Source organism: Phaseolus vulgaris, chromosome 1 (genome assembly GCF_051622355.1).
Source record: "Phaseolus vulgaris cultivar YP4 chromosome 1, ASM5162235v1, whole genome shotgun sequence".
NCBI lineage: Eukaryota > Viridiplantae > Streptophyta > Magnoliopsida > Fabales > Fabaceae > Phaseolus > Phaseolus vulgaris.
Window position 1 is genome coordinate 47,688,840 of NC_143498.1, and position 21,230 is coordinate 47,710,069.

The 21,230-nt window shown below is 42.8% G+C and overlaps 1 protein-coding gene across 1 annotated transcript; it reads right to left on the minus strand.

Annotated features, from left to right (window-relative positions):
* Window positions 1-905: 905 nt before the first annotated feature.
* GAMMA-TIP (gamma tonoplast intrinsic protein) lies at window positions 906-2,139 on the minus strand. The gene is made up of 2 exons (XM_068618534.2): window positions 1,675-2,139; window positions 906-1,584 (listed from the first exon to the last, which is right to left on the minus strand). The coding sequence occupies exons 1-2, from the start codon at window positions 2,053-2,055 to the stop codon at window positions 1,213-1,215; spliced, it is 753 nt and encodes a 250-aa protein (XP_068474635.1). The 5' UTR covers window positions 2,056-2,139; the 3' UTR covers window positions 906-1,212.
* Between the last annotated feature and the right edge of the window lie 19,091 nt (window positions 2,140-21,230).

Consider the following 21,230-nt stretch of genomic DNA (forward strand, 5'->3'; position numbering starts at 1 on the left):
GTTTGGTTTGGATACTAGTCTTTCCAACGCTTTCTTTCACGTGCTGTGCTGCTTGGCCATCTCATCATTGGTGGGCAATATGCATAATCCATCAATTTATCTTCACCAACAACATTTCTCCATTGTATACCCATATTTAAGACAAAACTACCAAAACCATGTCTAACACAACTTGCGCCCATTTTTATTTCATCTTATCCCAATTGGACCATGTCACTTCAAATAAAAAAATAATATCTTTACAATCTTCTAGTACTCTACCATTTTTACTTATACATCCTTATCACATCACATAGTAGCTGATATATTTTTTTTATGAAAAGGATGTAAAGTCATCACTCTATGTGTTCCATGGTAAAAAGTACAGTGGAAAAGGAAACAGTATAGTGATAATTTGAATCAAAATAAATATAAAACATAACGTTGTACATTGTCTAATCTTATCATATAGAATCTTGCTTTTTTTATCCAATTCTTGACAATATTAGATAAAATAAATACAATAACTTCACATATTGAATGGCTCTGAAGGGTGCATTCTTCCCAAACAATAAGTTTGTAATTAATGAGCACATAAAGAAGACTAACGAGAGATGCATAGCTATATGGTTTAGTTCCTTTCTCTAATCATCACTCTACAATCATTCTTCCTCGTTTTTAATAGTGTGATACTGTGGTCGGTACTTGTACGTCTTCGTTAGGGAAGTGAATTACCCCATCCACGCTGATGGACCACTTGTTGCATGTGCCTCAACTATTCTCTCTCTCATTAAGACCTTTTGTCGCGTACCATGATTAACTATTTTTCGTTTTTGTTCATTGTCGCAATGATTAACAGATTAAGGGTTAACAAATTAGCAATGATTAACAGATTAAGGGTTAACAAATTAGAACTGTGCATGAAATTAGGAAAAGAGAGGAAAGCTTTTCAATAGAGAGAAGAAGCCGCAGTGAAATGGTACAACCAACCAGACCCGAATAATGATACATTCAATGGTGAGGATGCACAAATGGTAATAATTTAACTTAAAGAGAACATCATGATCATCAACCATCCAACCAAAGATCAACGCCCACCGATTCAACACGAAAGGAACAACCCGGGAAAGTAGAATGAAGAAAAACAGAATGAAAAGAACATACACAGAAGAAGATCGAAGAGAAATTCAATGATACAGATTTTTTTTTTGTTTATTTTTGTGATTTCTGGGTCTAGTAGTCAGTGGTTGGGAGCTGCTCGTGGGTGTGGCTGATGAAGACGACCTCGTAGATAAGCCCAGCAAGACCACCACCGATGAGAGGGCCAACCCAGTAGATCCAGTTGTTGGTCCAGGTCCAGCTAACAACGGCGGGCCCGAATGTGACTGCAGGGTTCATGGCTGCTCCGGAGAAGGCCCCACCCAACAAAATGTTAGCGCCAACGATGAAACCAATGGCGATGGGTGCGATGGTTCCCAAACTACCTCTCTTGGGGTCAATGGCGGTAGCGTAGACAGTGTAAACCAAACCGAAGGTCATCACGATCTCCAACACCAAAGCGTTACCCACTCCAACTCCAGCTGAGAGTCCAAATGCGGGAACAGTCTGTCAAGCACAGGAACAAAACTCTTATTAGTTCACAAACACCACAAATTAAAAGTTAGTTACGTGAAGTAACGGTAATAACGGTCTTACGGAGGAGGTCACGAAGGCCAGGAGGAGGGAGGCCACCACGGAGCCAAGGAGCTGGGCGATGATGTAGACGACACCGCGGAGAAAGGTGATGTTGCCTCCGATGAAGGCGCCGAAGGTGACGGCGGGGTTCACGTGACCTCCGGAGATGTTGGCGCCGACGGAGACGGCGACAAAAAGGCCGAATGCGTGGGCGATGGAGGCGGAGATGAGACCGGCAGGTGTGGCGGCGCCGTTGTCGGTAAGCTTGTTGAAGGCGATGCCGGAACCCGAGCCGGCGAACACGAAGATGAGGGTGGAGATGAACTCAGCCAGACCCGCCTTCAATGTGTCGGGGTTAGTGGCCTCCTCGGGCCTTCCGATGGCGATGTTTCTGATCGGCATCTTCAATCAACGGCGGTGATGATTACGACTGGTGAAAGATCAGGTGAATACCGATCACTCACTTAAATCACTCTCTGTTTCGCTGCCACTGGTTTTCGCTCCGTTGCTTCTTATATACCCACTCCCGAGACATAGCTGCCTCTGAGTCCACCGGTTCTATCCGGTTTCCGGTTATTTTATTTTCATATTTTTTCAATTTAAGAAATACTTCCAAAAATGACAGGAATCAAGTTTTAAAAAATACCAACCCAGAAAAGAAATAATCCTATTTGACAGCCTGTGACACGTTCTTCATTTCAAATTATCAATTGTTTTTCCTTTTCAATTTTATTCTTATTTTTATTTTTTATATTTGGTATAATGATATATCCCCACCACTACTCCATGCTCTTAATCCAGCGAAGCCTTTCGGCTATAGCTGTTCTACGATAGACACGTGTCCCAGATGGATAAGAGCCACGTCAGTCGTTGATAAGTGAATATGGTTTGATCTGTTTTCTATCTGGATAGTTCGGAATTGCCCAATTTGCACTCATTATTTAATTTGTGAATGACATGTATATGTGCTACTGTAATATTATATTATATCGCGTGTGATAAAGATAATGAAAGTGTTAATTATAACACCAAAGTAATACTTAATCTGTAATTATAAGGGCATAATTCATCATAATATAATGAACGAGATAAGAGGATAAGCACTGTGAGTCTATTGAGTCTGTCAGTGACCCACAGGAAAAAAAAAAAAACAGGCATTATTAGAACACCGCTACTAACACGTGGGTAAAATGCTTTTTTGTTTATAAAAAAATAACATAAATGTTGCAAAACTGAATAAAGTAATTTTGAGATTTTGTATAAAGTTTACTTTTATAGCAAGAAAATATTAATCAGAAATTTAGAGAATTAAATTAATCTCCCTCTTTTATCCATCCTCTGGTCCCTCAATTATTGTTTTTTTCAAATGGGTGGATCGTGCATATGGAATCACTGTTATTTCCTTCAACAAAAGTTAAAAGTTCATTTTAATTAATTTGGTCTGTTCTGCTCATTTTATTTTTGCCACCCTTTGTTTGTTTAATTTAATTACAGTGTTAACAAAAAAGGCTTTTATTAATCAATTTATAATATAACTAGGTATCAAATTTCATCTTATTAACTTATTATTCTAATATAATTGTTGGAATATGTGATCCGTAAAAATTAAACTGCCACAAATTTTAAATTAGACAATGTCGTGCATAGTAGTTGTTAAGAGTTGGATTGGAACTGAAATGGTAATGAAAATGAATAACTTGTAAAATCTGCATCAGGTACATGTTGTGTGTGTTACGAATTTCCTTAATGAAAGCAAATACACAAATGAATTTGGATTATATATTAAGCATATGATTTGCCAACTTAGCTAACAATCATTCGTTTTTTAATGATGACATTATCATCCATTTAAATACCTTATCGTCGAAATATTTTATAATCCAACAAAAGTATTAAATATTAAAAAGTGAATGTCTTATTTTAGGTGAAATTATATATTTATAAATAATTTAATATCTTAATAAAATTAAAAAATATTTTTTAATAATTCTGATATTATATTAAAAATAAATTTTAAATTAAATTAAATTTACAACATCAATTAATAAATTAAATTTATATTTATTTATTTATATATTATAAAATATTTTTATTTGTTATCTTCCATGTAAAAATTTCAATAAAAAAATTTCAGAATTATTTGAAGAGTAAAAAATATAAAATCAGAATTATATTCATGTCACTGGAAAATAATGTTTTTAAAATAAAATAAAATTATATATATATATATATATATATTTTGGAACAAATCAAAAACCATACTTTATTCTATTAAAAACATATACATTATAATTTTATGTAATTTGAATCCTATAGGCAGTTGGTACTAGGTAGCAAAACATTGGTATTTGTTTTTTATTAACATAAAAACAAAATGTTTGTAGAGTTGAAAGGAATTATGATTTTGGGAGGTGGAGTTTATACCAAAGATTAGGTCTGTATTAATTAGAAAAAAAGGAAAAAAGTGTACATCACTAATGTTTTTATTTTGACTTTATTCATAAGTTTACTAAGGGCCGGCACCGCTTTTCAATTTTTAATTACATCTCTACCAAATCATGAGATCATTTTAGTGGTTGAAACTCGATATTGTAAACAATGAGTGGGTTATGTTAACCCAGATAGCAGATATGGCTCATGTCAATTTCAAACAAACTATTGCTAATCAAGTTATTATTATATAATATGATTTGGTAATTAAGGAATCTGTTAGACCTGTTCAAGTTCTTCATACTTCATTTATAATTAGGTCACGAGAGGACTTCTTTAATTTCATACTTAGTAAAAACTACAAACTTATGCTTACCTTACCTATGGATAACTCCAATAATACTAATTACTACATTTTGGTAAGATAATGCACCATTTTCTTTCTAAGACTTTTTGGTTTCCATGATTTTAATTATTGAGATATTTTCTGCACAGAATTGCACTTCTCAAATTAATTAATTTTCAATAGAAACAATTAAGATTTGAAATTTAATCTTTTATGAAAAAAGTAAATAAACTTTAAGTATATCCAGTAGCATATGCCAGCTTTAATTCTCTGGTCATTAGTATTATTTTGTGAGTATATGTATGTGTGGTGAAAGCAAACATAGAGGGAGAATGGCCCACCCACGGGCTCCAAAGTCCAAGGCTCACATAATTCATATGATTTTTGATATCGAAACAAAACCAACATTATATTCTATGATTTTGTCAGACGCAGAAAGGGTAGATGTTTATGAAATGATTAGGTGTTGGAGGAGAAGTTGTGAGGCTGAGATTGATTTTGCGCTCGCAAGAACACCAATTCCTGCATAATTTAGTAAGTACGTCAACCTGCTAATGCAAACAATTATATTTAAAAATCATAGTCTCATGAAATTAAAGAGAGTAGAAATGTGGAGAGAAAGAAGTTTGGACCACACCACAACGTGAGACGGAGAGGTAGGCTAACGTTGTCTTTTTCTGTGGTCACTTACAGTGTAACCGTCCAAAAAGCACCACAAATCAATTTTCCTTTGCATCACTCACCACTTACCTTTTTCTCTCATCTTCAACCTAAATAAGTACCAAACAGGCTACTATTGCTGCCTTTCTTGTTTAGTTCATTTCACACCACCATAATGTCATCTCATTAATTGTTACTTTCTTACTGTCATTACTCATGTCACCCACCACACATAATTTACATTGTATTTTAGGTTCTTAATAGAATAATAAACTATGTAATTTTGTTATATTAATAGTTTTAACTATAACAACTTGTTTAGAAATTGCTGTACTAGAAGATAATGGAGACCTTAAGACACAACATTCAGTGTCTGTGTTTTTAATCTCATGATTCATTATTTTTATCTTTCTTTACTTTACATGTTTTAATGTATTAACAATATTACCAACAAAATTAGTCTATTAAATAGACTTAATTATTTGATCACCTACTGGTTTCCGATTTCATAACGTACAAACTATAAAACATCTTTGAGAATTAATAAATTATGATTGAGAATGCAAGTTATGGTTATGATGAATAAACATTAAGAATATATTTTAAAAACTTTAATACTTTCTTTTAAATTCTAACGTGTTTGTAAGAAGGAGATTTTTACACTAAAATAATACAATTTTTGTCTTGTTTATTATGAGAATTGGTAAAAAGAAATATTTACAATTTTGAGTAAGTTATACTTTTTTTTGTCATGAATTTGTTTGGAAGAGGTGGTATGATTGATATGTTATGTAGGAAAGAGAAATAGAAGGTGGCAGTGGCGTGGAGGTGGGGACAGCATGTTAGTTTACAGACTGGCATTGTGATTGGTCAAACGGAAAAGTGAGTGCATGTTAGCAAATACAGCTGTGTACTCAGTGGGCCATCACGTGAAAAACAGTCATTTTTTTTATCTTTGCCGCTACAACTCAATTTCAAAATTCCTTCTACAAATTTAAATAATTCACATTTCTTATCTTACATCTTAAACCTTAAACACAAAATTATTCTATTTTAAACTAAAAAATCATTTCAATCAAAAAAAAAAAATTCAAGTTCGGTTGAAATTAATTATTCAATTTAGCCTTTTGAAATATACATTAGTTTGGATTTTATCGTTTTAAAATATTTTTGTTGTATAACAATTATTCAACTTTAAAATACTAACTATGAATAAATTAAAAGTAAAACATTACATATTACAATAAAAAAATTATAATAAAATAAACATATTAAAAAGTTAAATAGTTTTATACTCCATTAATTAATTTTTTTTTATTTGTTAACCGCCAACCTAATTGAAGTATGTAATTAGGAGAATAAGAATGAAGTTTGGTGTTTTATTGACTAGAGTTTTTTATTTTTAAATTAAATTTGTTCGATCAAGAAACCCTTATGATGAATGTGTGTATTAAGAAAAGTTTAACCTTGATTTCTTTATTTTAAATTTAATTGTATTATCATTTTAAAAAATTATTATTTAAATTAATTTTTATCTTATTTTATCATTAAAGTTTTGAATTTTACAAATTTGGTGTATTTCTTATATTCTAATAGGTAATATGTAAAATATTATTAGACCTTCTAAAACATTTTCATTAGGTATTATATTTTTTTGAGTTGGTGGGTGGTGTTATCCTTAAGAGTTTTTATATTTTGATTATATTTTCACAACCCGTAAAAATATAATCACACTAAATATTAATATTTATAACAAAAAAAATAAAAAGCTTTTTAATAAAAATATACATAAAACATAATTTTTTTTAAATAATTAAAATATTAATATTTATCAATTTAAAGGACGAAACACGATTATTAAATAAATATTAATCTTTACTTAATAATAGAGTTTTAGGGTACACCTTTATTGTAGGTTTTGTTGTAGACATTTGTTATATGTTTCTCGCAATAATTGTTTTAACGTTTATATTGTTTCGTATTTATTTCTCCACCTGTTTAAAACATCAATGAAATCTTAAAAATTATAATTTTAGAGTTCAATGAAAATAACACAAACTGGATAAAGTTATACTAAATATTTAAAAATAAATCACCGATGAATAAATTATTTTTAAAACAAAAACATTGATGATGAAATATTATTTTAAAATATAGTTATTTTTTACTTTAAAAGTAGAAAAATGTATTTTAAAATACAACTTCCTGTTTTATAAAAAATCTAAAAGACTTATTTTAAAACAGATGTTGTTTATTTCTAGAGAAATTAGAATGTTGAATCTTATACCAAGACACTAATTACTCACATTAGTAATCTATTTTAAACATATCTATTTTTTTAATTTTTCTTAAAATTCATAAAACATTAAAAACCCTAATGAAATGACAAAAGAACACCGAATGTCATATCATTATACTAACGTTATCCTTGTTTTATATATATTAAAGTAGAAGTGTTAACTTTATCCCAAAAACAATTCTTCTTTTCAAAATTGAAGTAAAAAAAGATAATTTTTTTTTTGTATTACTGCATTTGATAGGATTTATTTCCTTTCCTAATATATTATTGTTATACTGTAGTATTTTAATATAATAATTTTTTCAAATAGCTCTACAAGTGCAACTTTCAAATGGTGCAATAAAATAGGGATTAAAACTGCACTGTTTCCTTTGAATTTCATGTTTTTAATTTTGTGTGGCGCGATATGACCTAAATCTAATTATATACGTTTGACATGGTGCATTAAATAAAGGGATAAAACTTGGACTGTTTTTCTTTGATTTTCATTATTAAATACCCAGATATTATTAACTGTCATAATTTTTCCATCTCACTAGAATGTATTGCTAACATTAGTATTTGTACACGTTTAATATTAAACAATTTAACCATCCATATTTTTAAGATGACTTTTATTTAAAGATAAATTTTAAATAAATAAATCAATAATTAATTTTAAGTATGATTTTTGGAATGAAATAGAGTATGTATGGTGTTTTTAGTCAATTTTATAACTAATTTTTCAATATAAATTATTTAGATGAGTTTTAGAGTTTTTTTTTTTTTTAAGTTTTGATTGATTTTTTTTTGTTTGCTGAAAATGGTTGATTTGGACTTAAGTGTTAGCTCCCTGCTCAAGGAACATCTAAACATTGTGTAATGAGTTCATTCAGTATCACATAAGTAATATGATGATTAAGTGAAGTTCATGGTAGTGTATAAGAGTTTTGAAATCTTATAACCACTCAAATATGTTACAACGCTCGAGTAATGACATAACCTCTTAAAAGATAGTGAAAATAGTCATTGAAGCTTTAGAATTTGTTAGGAGAAATTTAAGACACTTGAGCAATAAACATTCAAAGTGAGAGATTTAATTAAGAAAGAGATAAATATTTAATTATGCTTTGGGTAGATATCTCACTCGAGTCATCGAGTCATGAGATTGCTTAATAATCTTCTTCCAACAAAATTCTAGGAGATGAGGTCGCTCAATTACCTTTTGAATAGAATGTTGATGTGTTAATTAATTATGTAATTAATTATAAATATATATATATATATTTATATGTATGATAAATGTGTGAATTATGTATGGTTATATATACCTTTATATTGATATAATAAAGGTGAAATTATTGATAATATAACTAAAAATCTAAATATGAGTTACTAATTTTATTTTTCATATTTACTTGTTTTGCTATTTATTTTTATATATGTGATCTTTACAAAAGTCTTCTCAAGTTTCTTTTACCTTGTTATTTATTGATCCTGCCGGCAACTCGAACGGGGAGGAATCGCTTCGTAGCACTCTCTGCCCTGTCTACGCGACTGTGTCTTCCGCAGAATCACCCTCAGGACCTTCTCTTGGTGTTCCAAGCGTGACCTGCAAAACACACAGACGGCGCCTCTAGCGGCCGTTTGCACTCCGACGATCAAGTTAGTCCAACAGAACCACCAGAAACTGGAAACTAGTAATGTGTGTGTAAAACTCTTGCACTCTGTTTTTCGTCTCCCTTTTTTCTCCTTTTTCCCACTCTCCCCTGATTCTCTCTTTTATCTCTCTTTCCCTGCTTCTGGGCATAACAGAATTCTGTTATGCTTTTCTGGCATGTGTCAGAACCCTGTTATGCTTTTCAGAGAAAGCGTACCTTCAGAATCAGCAGTGGGGAGCGTGAGGGTCTGCGCATGTCTGCGCGTCTCTGCGCTTGGCTGCGCCTGTCTGTACCTTTAGTGGTACGGAGTGCTCTTTTGTCTGGACCGCACCCCTCTCAGATGATGACACGTGGAGGCCTGCAACTCACATCTAACCACACGCGCGTCACTTACTGGAAGGGCTCTAGCGCTTCTCTTTGTGGGCCTAAGTTACGTCCTCGCGGAGTAACGTAGGATGTTTCTCTTATCTGGGCAGATCGCATACTCTTGGGAGAACGTCGGGTGTGGCTGGTCTAGGCACACTCACCAAGCGTTGCTCTCTGCGTATACAGCTTACCCTTCACGATGCCATGCACGTAATGGGTTGAGGGAATCACCAACCACTGGCTGGTTTACTAGTCCCCTCAGGCCACTCTCGTGCATGATTCCCTGAGGTGTGCACATGCGAGATCCATGCGTAACGCTCTCGCTGGGAACCTCATTTCCAGTTTAACTGCGTGTAACACGAGACCCCGATGACAATACCCCGATGACTGATCAATGTTTATCTGTTTCTCGCGTTCTGCCTTCAGGCGTTAGTCTGAGAACTGATCTGTTGGTGGCCACTTGGCTACTGACCACCGATCACCTTCCCGGATGATCTGTCCCCCGACCTCTCTACCGCCTGATCTGTTGGTGGTCACTTGATTACTGACCACCGATCACCTCTCTTGGCGATCGTCCCTCTGACCTCTCTGCCAACTGGTCCACGTGTCACCCGGCGAGTGGTCCACGTGGTTCTCTGATGCTGACGTCATCGACTACCGATGACCGATCGGATCACAAGCCCCCCAGTCTCGAGTCGAGAACTCGTTCTCAGCGAAGAGACTAAGTGGTCGTGCCTTCAGTCCACGTGGCAAGTGGGGCCGCCTCACGTGCCACCTCACGTGCTGCTTCTTTAACGTTTGGACTCCCTCTCTTAATCTCGCGACACGTGGCGCCATCAACGGCTAGCGTTGTGCGTCGCTAGCGCTTCTCTTATTCAAATTGGCGCGCCCTTCCACTGTTCCTTCATCTTCTTCATTCAACTCCCAGACTCTCTGCGAACTTTCTTCTGCGCACCCATCTTTCTTCAAATTCTCTGCTTCCCAATCTCCTGCGATCATTCAAAGGTATGGTTTTTCTTTCTTCTGGCCCATTTTTGGTCATCTTTACCGATTGCATTTATCATTCTAGTTATCATGCATTCATCTTCCCCATTTCCCTCTCTCGAACCCGCGCTAGGGTTTTTTCAGGCTCTTACTCTGGCTTCTGCTTCTTCTTCTTTTCATCTGGGCATCTCCTTTTCCTTTCCCTTTTCTGCTTTCACCGAAACATTCATCATTCCTCCTTCTCCCATTTATTCTGACTTTTCGTTTTTCCTCCATTTTCAGCTATCTCACGATGGCTCGCTTGAAACAAACTGCGCGCGTCATTGCTTCTTCTTCTGGTGCACAGCCTTCCGCGAGTGCGCCAGCTCCACCACCGCCTGTGGCTACCTCCTACCATGACAATGCCAGGGTCTACCAATGGGCTCCCCTGGCATTGCTCGCCGAAACCTCCACTCTACTGCCCGAGGGCCATATCAAGTCCCTGCTAAGTCGCAACCCCGATGAGCCTTCCTGCTCCATCGACAGGGAGAATGACTTCAACATTCAAATCCGCATCCCTTCTCGAGGGATGCCTATCTGCGTAGATGACAGGGCCACCAATGGGGTGCCCTTTGTCTTCATCTACTCCGCCATTTTCAAAAGACTAAAGCTGCGCCTCCCTTTCACTTTCTTCGAAAAGGAGCTGATGATGGAGTTAAACGTCGCGCCCTGCCAACTCCATCCAAATGCCTGGGCCTTCATCCGGGCGTTTCAAATCCTCTGTAGTCATTTCGGGCACAACGCCTCCGTGGACGTGTTCCTTTACTTCTTCGAAGCGAAGAACCCTGGGACAGGTCCTGGGTGAGCCTGAACGGGGTTGCTGGACGGGTGCTCCTGGGCCTGTACCAGCAATCCTTCAAAGACTGGAAGGGCAGATTCTACATGATATCTGCTACCCCTCAAAGTCCAAGCCTGCTCGAGGGGTACCCCCTCTACTGGGTTCCTGGAGTCGAGTTCAAAAAATCCAGGGACCTCGAAGCTATGGCACCCTATGAGCGCGAGCTGTGTGCGCTGCTCCTGGGGGCCAAGTACAACTCCGCCCGCCTCATCAAAGATGAATTTGATGTGGTGGCTCTGAAAAAATACATAGGTAGCTCTTCTTGCACCTCTTAGGATACTTGTCTCTTCTCATGCATGTTTCTATGTGCTTTTTGGTTTACCTGCATAACTTGGCCATCTAACCTTTCCTTTTTCCATGTATGCAGACTCGATGACGGGAAAAGACAGGAAGCTGGCTCTGCTGGAGCTTGCCAAACGTAGGGGAGCCAAGGGCACTGGCTCCTCTTCTTCCACAACAGAGCCCATCGCAGCCCCTCCACTCTCGGTCGCGCCAGCTGAAGGCCCCGAGCCAGGGAAGAAAAGGAAGAGGCTGGTGAAGGCTTCCGCTTCAACCGTTGCTGTTACTGCTGCTTCAACTGAAGAGGGGAGCTCAGGCTCTCCTCTGGTGCACCGCCAAAGGAAAAGGTCAGCAGTTGAGGGGGCCTCATCTCTCCAGCCTGGAGAGATTGAGGTGGTGGAAGTAGAGGAAGGGTCTTCCCCTCCTCCCTGCGCTCAAACTGCCTCAGAGCCTACCAACCTTCCTTCTACAGGCCAGCAGTTGCCTCCAACTTCCCAACTGCCATCTTCCCCCCCAGCAGGCCAATCACCTGGTCCACCTGCTCATCTTGCTGGGGGTCCACCACCACCACTGCCAATCCCCACTGCCACTGCTGAAGGTGGGGGGTCCAGCTTGCGCCCAAGCACTTCTGGGGCCAACCACGAAAACTTCAACAGGGTCATCACCCTGGTCCGACAACTCATAAGCAACCGGGAGCTTGTTGAGTGGAGTGGTGATGAGGTGGATATGCACCTGGCCAAGCAGGTGGTGCTCTCTCTGGAGTTTTCCACCCAGCATCATAAGCAACTAGCCCTGGAGAAGAGGGTGAAGGATCTTGAGCATGACAAGGAGTCACTGCGAAGTGACTTTGAAGCTGCCCAAGGATCTGTGGAGTTGATGCGGGGCATGGTGGAGAAAGCTAGGAGTGAGTACCTAGCGCAGGTCCAAGAGACCATCAAGACAGAGATCTTGATGGGGGAAGTTGTTAGCTCCTTGGACTGCACAGTGGTGGAGCTTAAGGCCGAGACTTCCTCCCTGTGCCAACAGAACACTCAGCTATTGGGGGAACTCGAGTCCGCTAAAGAAGCAGCTGCTGCGGGGGAGAAAAGACTTGAGGAGGTGGTGGGCAAACTGTCTGAGGCTGCCTCCTCCCTTGCTGCCGTCACCACTGAGAGGGATGCTGCGGAGGCTTCAAAGCAAGAACTGGAGGTGGAGAAGGCCGATTTGATGAACGTGGGTGCTGATGCCCTTACAGACGGATTCGAGCTAGCACTCGAGCAAATCAAATGCGTTCTCCCGGACCTGGACCTCTCGCAGTTCAGCATCTACCACGAAGTGGTGGATGGAAAGCTCATTCCCCCTGCTCCTTAAACCCTTCTTTTCTCTGTAAATTTAATTTCTGCACAATTTTCTTATCACACTGAAATTTGTATAAGACTTGACTGTGAATACAAACTCTCAATGCTTCTTTTGTTGCATAAGTTTCTTCCCTTGTATTCTCTTTGAACTTCACTTATCTTTATGTGCGCGACTAACCGTTAGCTAGCTTAGGTTCAGCGCGATCTTGGGCTTTACCTTTCCTTTCGCACACAACTAAGTGTTAACTAGCTCAGGCTTAGCGCGATCTTGAGCTTCGTCTTTCACTTTGCGCACGACTAAGTGTTAACCAGCTTAGGCTTAGCGCGATCTGCTTCTCTTACTCTTTGCGCACAACTAAGTGTTAACCAGCTTAGGCTTAGCGCGATCTGCTTCTCTTATTTTTTGCTTCTACTTGATCACGACTGGCTATTCCCTCAGCTTGGTGTTTAACAGTCCTCGTGCGCTGCTTTGCACTACTAGCCAATTACTGACGACTCATCAGTGATCGCTCTTTAGTCTTCACTTAGCTTTTTCTGTCGCTCTAACGCTAAGTGCATAAAGGACTTTGACATCGATCGCTCAAGGTGAGGCCTCGTCTTGGGGAAAGAAAAGTGTTTCTCGCTAACCCCTCTTACTTTCCCCAAGGTCATCACCCCTTGGCGGGTTGAGTCGCTCATTCCCTGTCTCACTCCTGGGGTGAGAAGGGTTTCGGACTAAGAGTCTTACTGGGCCAATATTGGTGTATGCCAAGCGGGTAAGGACGTTTTGTCAAAACCTTTCCTTTTCCTCCCTTGGTCTTACTAGCACCCCTGGCTTTTCAAACCTTTAACTGCTTGCACTCACACCTGGGGTGAGGAAGACTTAGATCGGTGCCAGTACTTGCGCCTAGGGCAAGTAGGGTCTAACCAATCACCTGCACTTGCACCTGGGGCAAGGAGGATTTTAACTTTTAATACTTGAGCACACTTTATATGCTGGAAATTTTCTTTAATTGGGTGGCCTCGTTAAAAACCCTCCTTAGGGAAAAGAGTGCCCCCTTGTCTGTTCAGCTGTTTCCACCACATACAAACATGTGTCTTTTAGCGCGAGAACGCCTATTACTGTACAACTTTAACTGAAATAAAATTTTAAATGGGTGGCGTTCCATGTTCTGGGGATTGCTCCTCCTTCCAAAGTCTCTAGGCGATAGGCTCCGTTCTCTAATGTCTCCACCACTCTGTACGGGCCTGTCCACTTTGGGGATAACTTGTTCTGCATGTCATTCTGATGCGCCTTTCTCATCACCAGATCACCTTCCTGGAAACGCCTGGGCCTCACTTTAGAGTTGTGCCTCCGCTCCACTCTTCTCTTCACAGCTTCAGCACTGACTCTGGCCTCTTCCAGCACTTCGTCTAGCAGATCCAGATTCACCTTACGCTCTTCATTGGACTCTTCAGCAACGAAGTTCAGGAATCTGGGGGAGCTCTCCTGTATTTCCACAGGAATCATGGCGTCTGTCCCATAGACAAGGCTGAAGGGTGTCTCATGGGTGCTGGACTGTGGGGTGGTGTGATAAGACCATACAATCCTGGGGACCTCCTCTGCCCAGCCTCCTTTGGCCTTGTCTATTCTTCGCTTCAGCCCCCTGAGCAGTATTCGATTTGCTGACTCCACCTGCCCATTGGTTTGTGGGTGTTCCACTGAAGCGAAAACCTGTTGTATCTTCAACTCTTCACACATCTTCCTCAGCTGATGACTCGTGAACTGGGTGCCATTGTCGGAAACCAGCCTCTTGGGTATTCCGAAGCGGCAGACAATGTTCTTCCAGACGAAGTGCTCGACTTTCTGTGCGGTGATGTGTGCGACTGGCTCTGCCTCCACCCACTTGGTGAAATACTCGATGGCTACGATGAGGAACTTCATCTGCCTTACCGCCAGGGGAAAGGGTCCTAGGATGTCAATCTCCCATGTATGGAATGGCCACGGGCTATGGATGGACCTCAACTCCTCAGGGGGTGCCTTGTGCCAGTCTGCATGCAGTTGACACTGTTTGCAACGCTGAGCAAACCTTATGCAGTCTTCCTTCAGCTTTGGCCAGTAGTACCCCGCGCGGAGTACTCTACTTGCCAAAGCGCGGCCACCTACGTGGCTTCCGCACACCCCCTCGTGCAGCTCAGACATGAGTCTGGTGCATTGCTCGCCGTGCACACAGATCTGCACAGGGTGAGAAAATCCAAATCTAAATAGGCTTCCATCTATAAGAGTAAACTTACTTGAACCCCTCTTTATTCTTTTTGCCTCTGCCAGATCGAGCGGGAGTACACCATCTTCTAAGTATAGCTGGTATGGCGTCATCCAGGTGTCGGGTTCCTTCTCCGCATGAACCTCCATCGACTCATCGGTCTTTGAGGGTCGCGATCTCACCCTCGGTGCTCTTAGCGTTTCTTGGGTCAACGACCGATGACCGATCGTTAGACGCTCCATTGACTTGCATACGTGAAGCACCTGGTTGTCTGATACGAACGCGCGCGGCACCTTCAGGGTCTCCTGAATGACGGTCCTCTGCTTCCCCCCCTTGCCTGAGCTGGCCAGCTTGGCAAGCAGGTCTGCTCGGGCATTCTGCTCTCTTGGCACGTGCACTAACTCAAACTCGGCGAAGGACGCCTTTAGGAGCCGCACATACTCCAGGTAGGCTGCCATCTGGGGGTCCTTTGCTTGGAACTCCCCGGTAACCTGCCCGGTGACCAGTAGCGAATCGCTCTTGGCCAGCAGATTTCTTGCTCCCATTTCTCTTGCTAACAACATTCCTGCGATCAGGGCCTCATACTCCGCCTGATTGTTGCTAGCTTTGAAGGCGAAGCGGAGGGACTGCTCGATCAGTACCCCATTTGGTCCTTCCAGGATGACTCCCGCGCCGCTTCCCTGCTGATTAGAGGAGCCATCCACCGATAACACCCATCGGAAATTTAGCCCTTCTGTAGGTGTCGCGATGGATGATAGCTCGACTACGAAGTCCGCGAACACCTGCCCCTTGATCGGTCCTCGGGGCTCGTACTGAATATCAAATTCTGACAATTCTACTGCCCATTTGACCATCCTGCCTGCTACATCAGGTTTCTTCAATACGTTCTGGATAGGCAGATCAGTCATCACGACCACTGTGAAGCTATGGAAGTAATGCCTGAGTCTTCTGGCTGAAAACACCACCGCCAGAGCAGCCTTCTCGAGGGCCTGGTACCTTGTTTCAGGGCCTTGCAGCACCTTACTCACGAAGTAAACAGGCCTCTGGGCCTGGTCCTGCTCTTGCACCAGGACTGAGCTGACTGCCCTCTCCGTAACAGCAAAGTATAGACGAAGAGGGATGCCTACCTGGGGCTTTCGCAGGACTGGTGGGCTCGCCAGGTACTCCTTTAGCTTGACGAAAGCCTCCTCGCACTCCTGTGTCCAGAGAAATCTGTTGTTGCGTTTGAGACACTGGAAGTATGGGTGACCTTTCTCCCCACCAGCGGACATAAATCGGGACAGTGCTGCCAAGCGACCGGTGAGCTGCTGCACCTCCTTCACCGTTGTTGGGCTCCTCATTGCCACGATCGCCGCACACTTCTCCGGGTTAGCTTCGATCCCTCGCTCTGTCAAGAGGAAACCCAAGAACTTCCCAGCCTCCACACCGAATATGCATTTCTCAGGGTTGAGCTTCAGCCTATACTTGGCAATGGTGGTGAATAGCTCTTCCAGATCAGCTGCATGATGCTTCTTCTCTTGGGACGTAACCACCATGTCATCTACATAGGCGTGTACGTTCCTTCCCAGCATGGGCGAGAGCACCCTATCCATGAGCCGTTGGTAGGTAGCCCCCGCATTCTTCAACCCAAATGGCATGACCTTGTAGCAATAGCAAGACCGTTCCGTCATAAACGCGGTCTTGCATTCGTCCATTGGGTGCATCCTGATCTGGTTATACCCTGAGAAAGCGTCCAAGAAGCTGAGTAGCTTTCCCCCCGAGGCGTTATCAACTAGAGCATCTATACTGGGTAGGGGGTAAGAATCCTTGGGGCACGCCTTGTTGAGGTCAGTGAAGTCCACGCACATTCTCCACTTGCCGCTTGCCTTCTGCACCAGTACCACATTCGCTAGCCACTCGGGGTACTGGATTTCTCTGATATGCCCTGCGACAAGGAGCTTCTGCGCTTCGTCGTGGATCACCTTCCTCTTCTCCTCGTTGAATTTCCTTCTCCTCTGTCGCACCGGTCGAACCATGGGGTCCATCGATAGACGATGGCAGAGGAAATCGGGGTCGATTCCCGGCATGTCGGATGCTGACCATGCAAAGGCATTCATGTGCTTCTCAATCACACCCATGATCAGCCTTCGCTCTTCTTCAATGAGGGATCCCCCCAACTTGAATTTTCTTCCCCTGATGTCCACTTCGACCCATCCTTCAGCTGGGTGGGGCCTTCTCTCACTGGCAATGACCGCTCTCGCAATCCCTGACTCGCGAGGAGTGATTGTGCTTTCCTCTTCTTCTTCAACTTGGGCTACCTGAGAGCCCCCCACCGCAGCGTCCTCCATCCTTTGAGCGCCTGGTGGTGGTTTTGTGGTGACATGGCACACACTTCTTTTTTGCTTCAAGCTGTTCTCATAACAGCGTCTTGCCTCAGCCTGATCCGACTTGATGGTTATCACGGTCCCCTCCATCGACGGCAGCTTCAACTTCATATGCCTCGTCGATGGTATTGCGCCCAGTCTATTGAGTGTGGGCCTACCCAACAAAACGTTGTACGCAGAAGGGGCATTCACCACTAGGTACTTTATCTTTTCAGTGCGGGCTGTTGTTCCGTCAGTGAACGTGGTCCTCAGCTCGATGTATCCCCGCACCTCTACCTGGTCCCCTGCAAAACCGTAGAGACAACCAGTATACGGTCTTAACTGATCAGGGGACAACTGTAGCTTGTTGAATGTTGGCCATAACATGACATCCGCCGAGCTTCCTTGATCTACGAGTACTCTATGCACCCGTCTTCCTGCTGTGATGAGAGAAATGACCACAGGGTCGTTGTCGTGCGGGACAATGTCCCGTAGGTCAGCTTTCCTGAAGATAATGTCCACCTCAGGGTAATGACTCTCATTCACTGCATCTACCGCCATCACCGATCGAGTGTATCTCCTTCTTTGTGAAGCTGTGCATCCCCCACCAGAGAAGCCTCCAGCGATCGTCTGCACTTCCCCATGCACAGGGACTTCATGCTGTTGCTCTCCAGTTTGGGATCCTGACGCGCGATCACCCTGCGGTTTACGCAGGTAATCTGCTAGAAAACCAGACTTCACCAACTCTGCCAGTTGGTGTCCCAGCGCCAAACAGGAATGAAGTGTATAGCCAAAGGCCTGATGAAACTCACACCATTCATTCTTCTTCCTTCCAAGTACCTTATCTGTCTTCTCTGGTACTCGTAGTCTTGCCGCTACGGCAGGAAGGGCGATGAGATCCGCCAATCCCACCATGAAGTTGTATCTCGGGGGTGCGTTATTTTCCCTTGCGCGCCCCTTGCTCTGGTCTTTGCCTGGTGCATAGGGACGAGGTTTTTCCCGCACCTTCTTCCCCTCCTTGGCCTCATGCACCCTGCCTTGCTGTGGCTTTCCTTGCCCTCCACGCGGCTTGGGTGGTGCAGCACTTCTCCTCTTCTCAGAAACCTCTGTTTCTGCCACTATGTGCGCCACCGCACGTCGTCGAATCTCTGCAAAGGTGCTGGGATGGCTCCTGATGAGAGACTCGCTGAAAAGGCCAGGCAGCACACCCTTCTTAAACGCGTGCACCAGCATATCTTCATCTTTGCTGGGCAGTCTAACCACTTGTGCCCCAAAGCGGTTGAGGTAGTCCTTCAGCGACTCACCTTGGTACTGGCGTACGTCGAACAGATCGTAGGACACCACTGCAGGTGCCTTGTTGACGATGTATTGTTCAGTGAAGAGCTTCGAGAACTGAGAGAAAGACGTGATATGCCCTTCTGGTAAACTCACGAACCACTCCATGGCGATTCCGCTCAATGTGCTCATGAACATCTTGCAGTACACAGCGTCTGAGCCCCCAGACAACATCATCTGGGTGTGGAATGCCGTCAGATGCGCCTCCGGGTCTTCTACCCCTTTGAACGACGCTTTTACCCCCACCAGGTTGGGAGGCACCATGGTTCCCATGATCTCAGGGGAGAATGGCATGGGAAATGCCCTTGGAGGTGAAGGCTGCCTAGACTCCCTTTCGTCAACAACGTGCTCCCTCTGCGCCTGCAGCGTCCTTCTCAACTCTTCGTTGACACGATTCAGCTCATCGTTCTTGCTTTGCGACGCAGCCAACTCCGTCTGCATCCTTTCTTGTTCAACTTTTGACGCTGCAGCGTTATCCTGCAGCGTGCGCACCATTTCCAGGACCTGCGCCATTGTCACAGCTCCTTCGTCAGCGGATGGCGCAGGTGATGGTTGTCTGTTTCTAGGCATCCTTCTCTATCAAAGAACTGATTAAACTCTGGTAAGCTTTAAAACTGTGGTATATATGGGACAACGATTCACTCGGGCCCCACGGTGGGCGCCAAATGATCCTGCCGGCAACTCGAACGGGGAGGAATCGCTTCGTAGCACTCTCTGCCCTGTCTACGCGACTGTGTCTTCCGCAGAATCACCCTCAGGACCTTCTCTTGGTGTTCCAAGCGTGACCTGCAAAACACACAGACGGCGCCTCTAGCGGCCGTTTGCACTCCGACGATCAAGTTAGTCCAACAGAACCACCAGAAACTGGAAACTAGTAATGTGTGTGTAAAACTCTTGCACTCTGTTTTTCGTCTCCCTTTTTTCTCCTTTTTCCCACTCTCCCCTGATTCTCTCTTTTATCTCTCTTTCCCTGCTTCTGGGCATAACAGAATTCTGTTATGCTTTTCTGGCATGTGTCAGAACCCTGTTATGCTTTTCAGAGAAAGCGTACCTTCAGAATCAGCAGTGGGGAGCGTGAGGGTCTGCGCATGTCTGCGCGTCTCTGCGCTTGGCTGCGCCTGTCTGTACCTTTAGTGGTACGGAGTGCTCTTTTGTCTGGACCGCACCCCTCTCAGATGATGACACGTGGAGGCCTGCAACTCACATCTAACCACACGCGCGTCACTTACTGGAAGGGCTCTAGCGCTTCTCTTTGTGGGCCTAAGTTACGTCCTCGCGGAGTAACGTAGGATGTTTCTCTTATCTGGGCAGATCGCATACTCTTGGGAGAACGTCGGGTGTGGCTGGTCTAGGCACACTCACCAAGCGTTGCTCTCTGCGTATACAGCTTACCCTTCACGATGCCATGCACGTAATGGGTTGAGGGAATCACCAACCACTGGCTGGTTTACTAGTCCCCTCAGGCCACTCTCGTGCATGATTCCCTGAGGTGTGCACATGCGAGATCCATGCGTAACGCTCTCGCTGGGAACCTCATTTCCAGTTTAACTGCGTGTAACACGAGACCCCGATGACAATACCCCGATGACTGATCAGTGTTTATCTGTTTCTCGCGTTCTGCCTTCAGGCGTTAGTCTGAGAACTGATCTGTTGGTGGCCACTTGGCTACTGACCACCGATCACCTTCCCGGATGATCTGTCCCCCGACCTCTCTACCGCCTGATCTGTTGGTGGTCACTTGATTACTGACCACCGATCACCTCTCTTGGCGATCGTCCCTCTGACCTCTCTGCCAACTGGTCCACGTGTCACCCGGCGAGTGGTCCACGTGGTTCTCTGATGCTGACGTCATCGACTACCGATGACCGATCGGATCATTTATCAACAAAAAATTGATAAATTAAAAAAAACATTTTAGAAGTGTTTCAACTCTTATATAAGAACCTATAGCCTAACCATCTTGTTTATAAATTCATAAACATAACAATCTTCGCCAACAAACCATAACATTTGGAATTCTATGCTTCCTGCAGAATTATGCAGCAAGTTTGAATTCTGCAAAATAAAATAGAAAACCAGCAAAACTTCTTGACAGTGGCAGTTGGTGTTTTGGCATAGCTGCTAACAGAAGCTTGTTCTGCATAATTCCAACTTCACATAGATTTCACTATACCGCATTCCAGTTCAGCATAAACACAGTTCTTCCTTCACCTTCCTTCCTCCATTAAGTCTTTCATCCTTGCTTTTTTCCTTCAAGGCACCACTTCTGCTAGATGCTAGTTCCATTTCCGAAAAAACTTCCTTGTTTTTCCTGCAATCCGAGGCTTCAGCCTTCAACATCAAGACCTTATACAATATCTAAGGGGTTCTAGCCTTGCCCTCCCTAAAGATATCTCCATCCTTGCCTCACACCCCCTTCCATGCTTAAGTCCATTCCGGTGCCCTTCTTATACTACATAC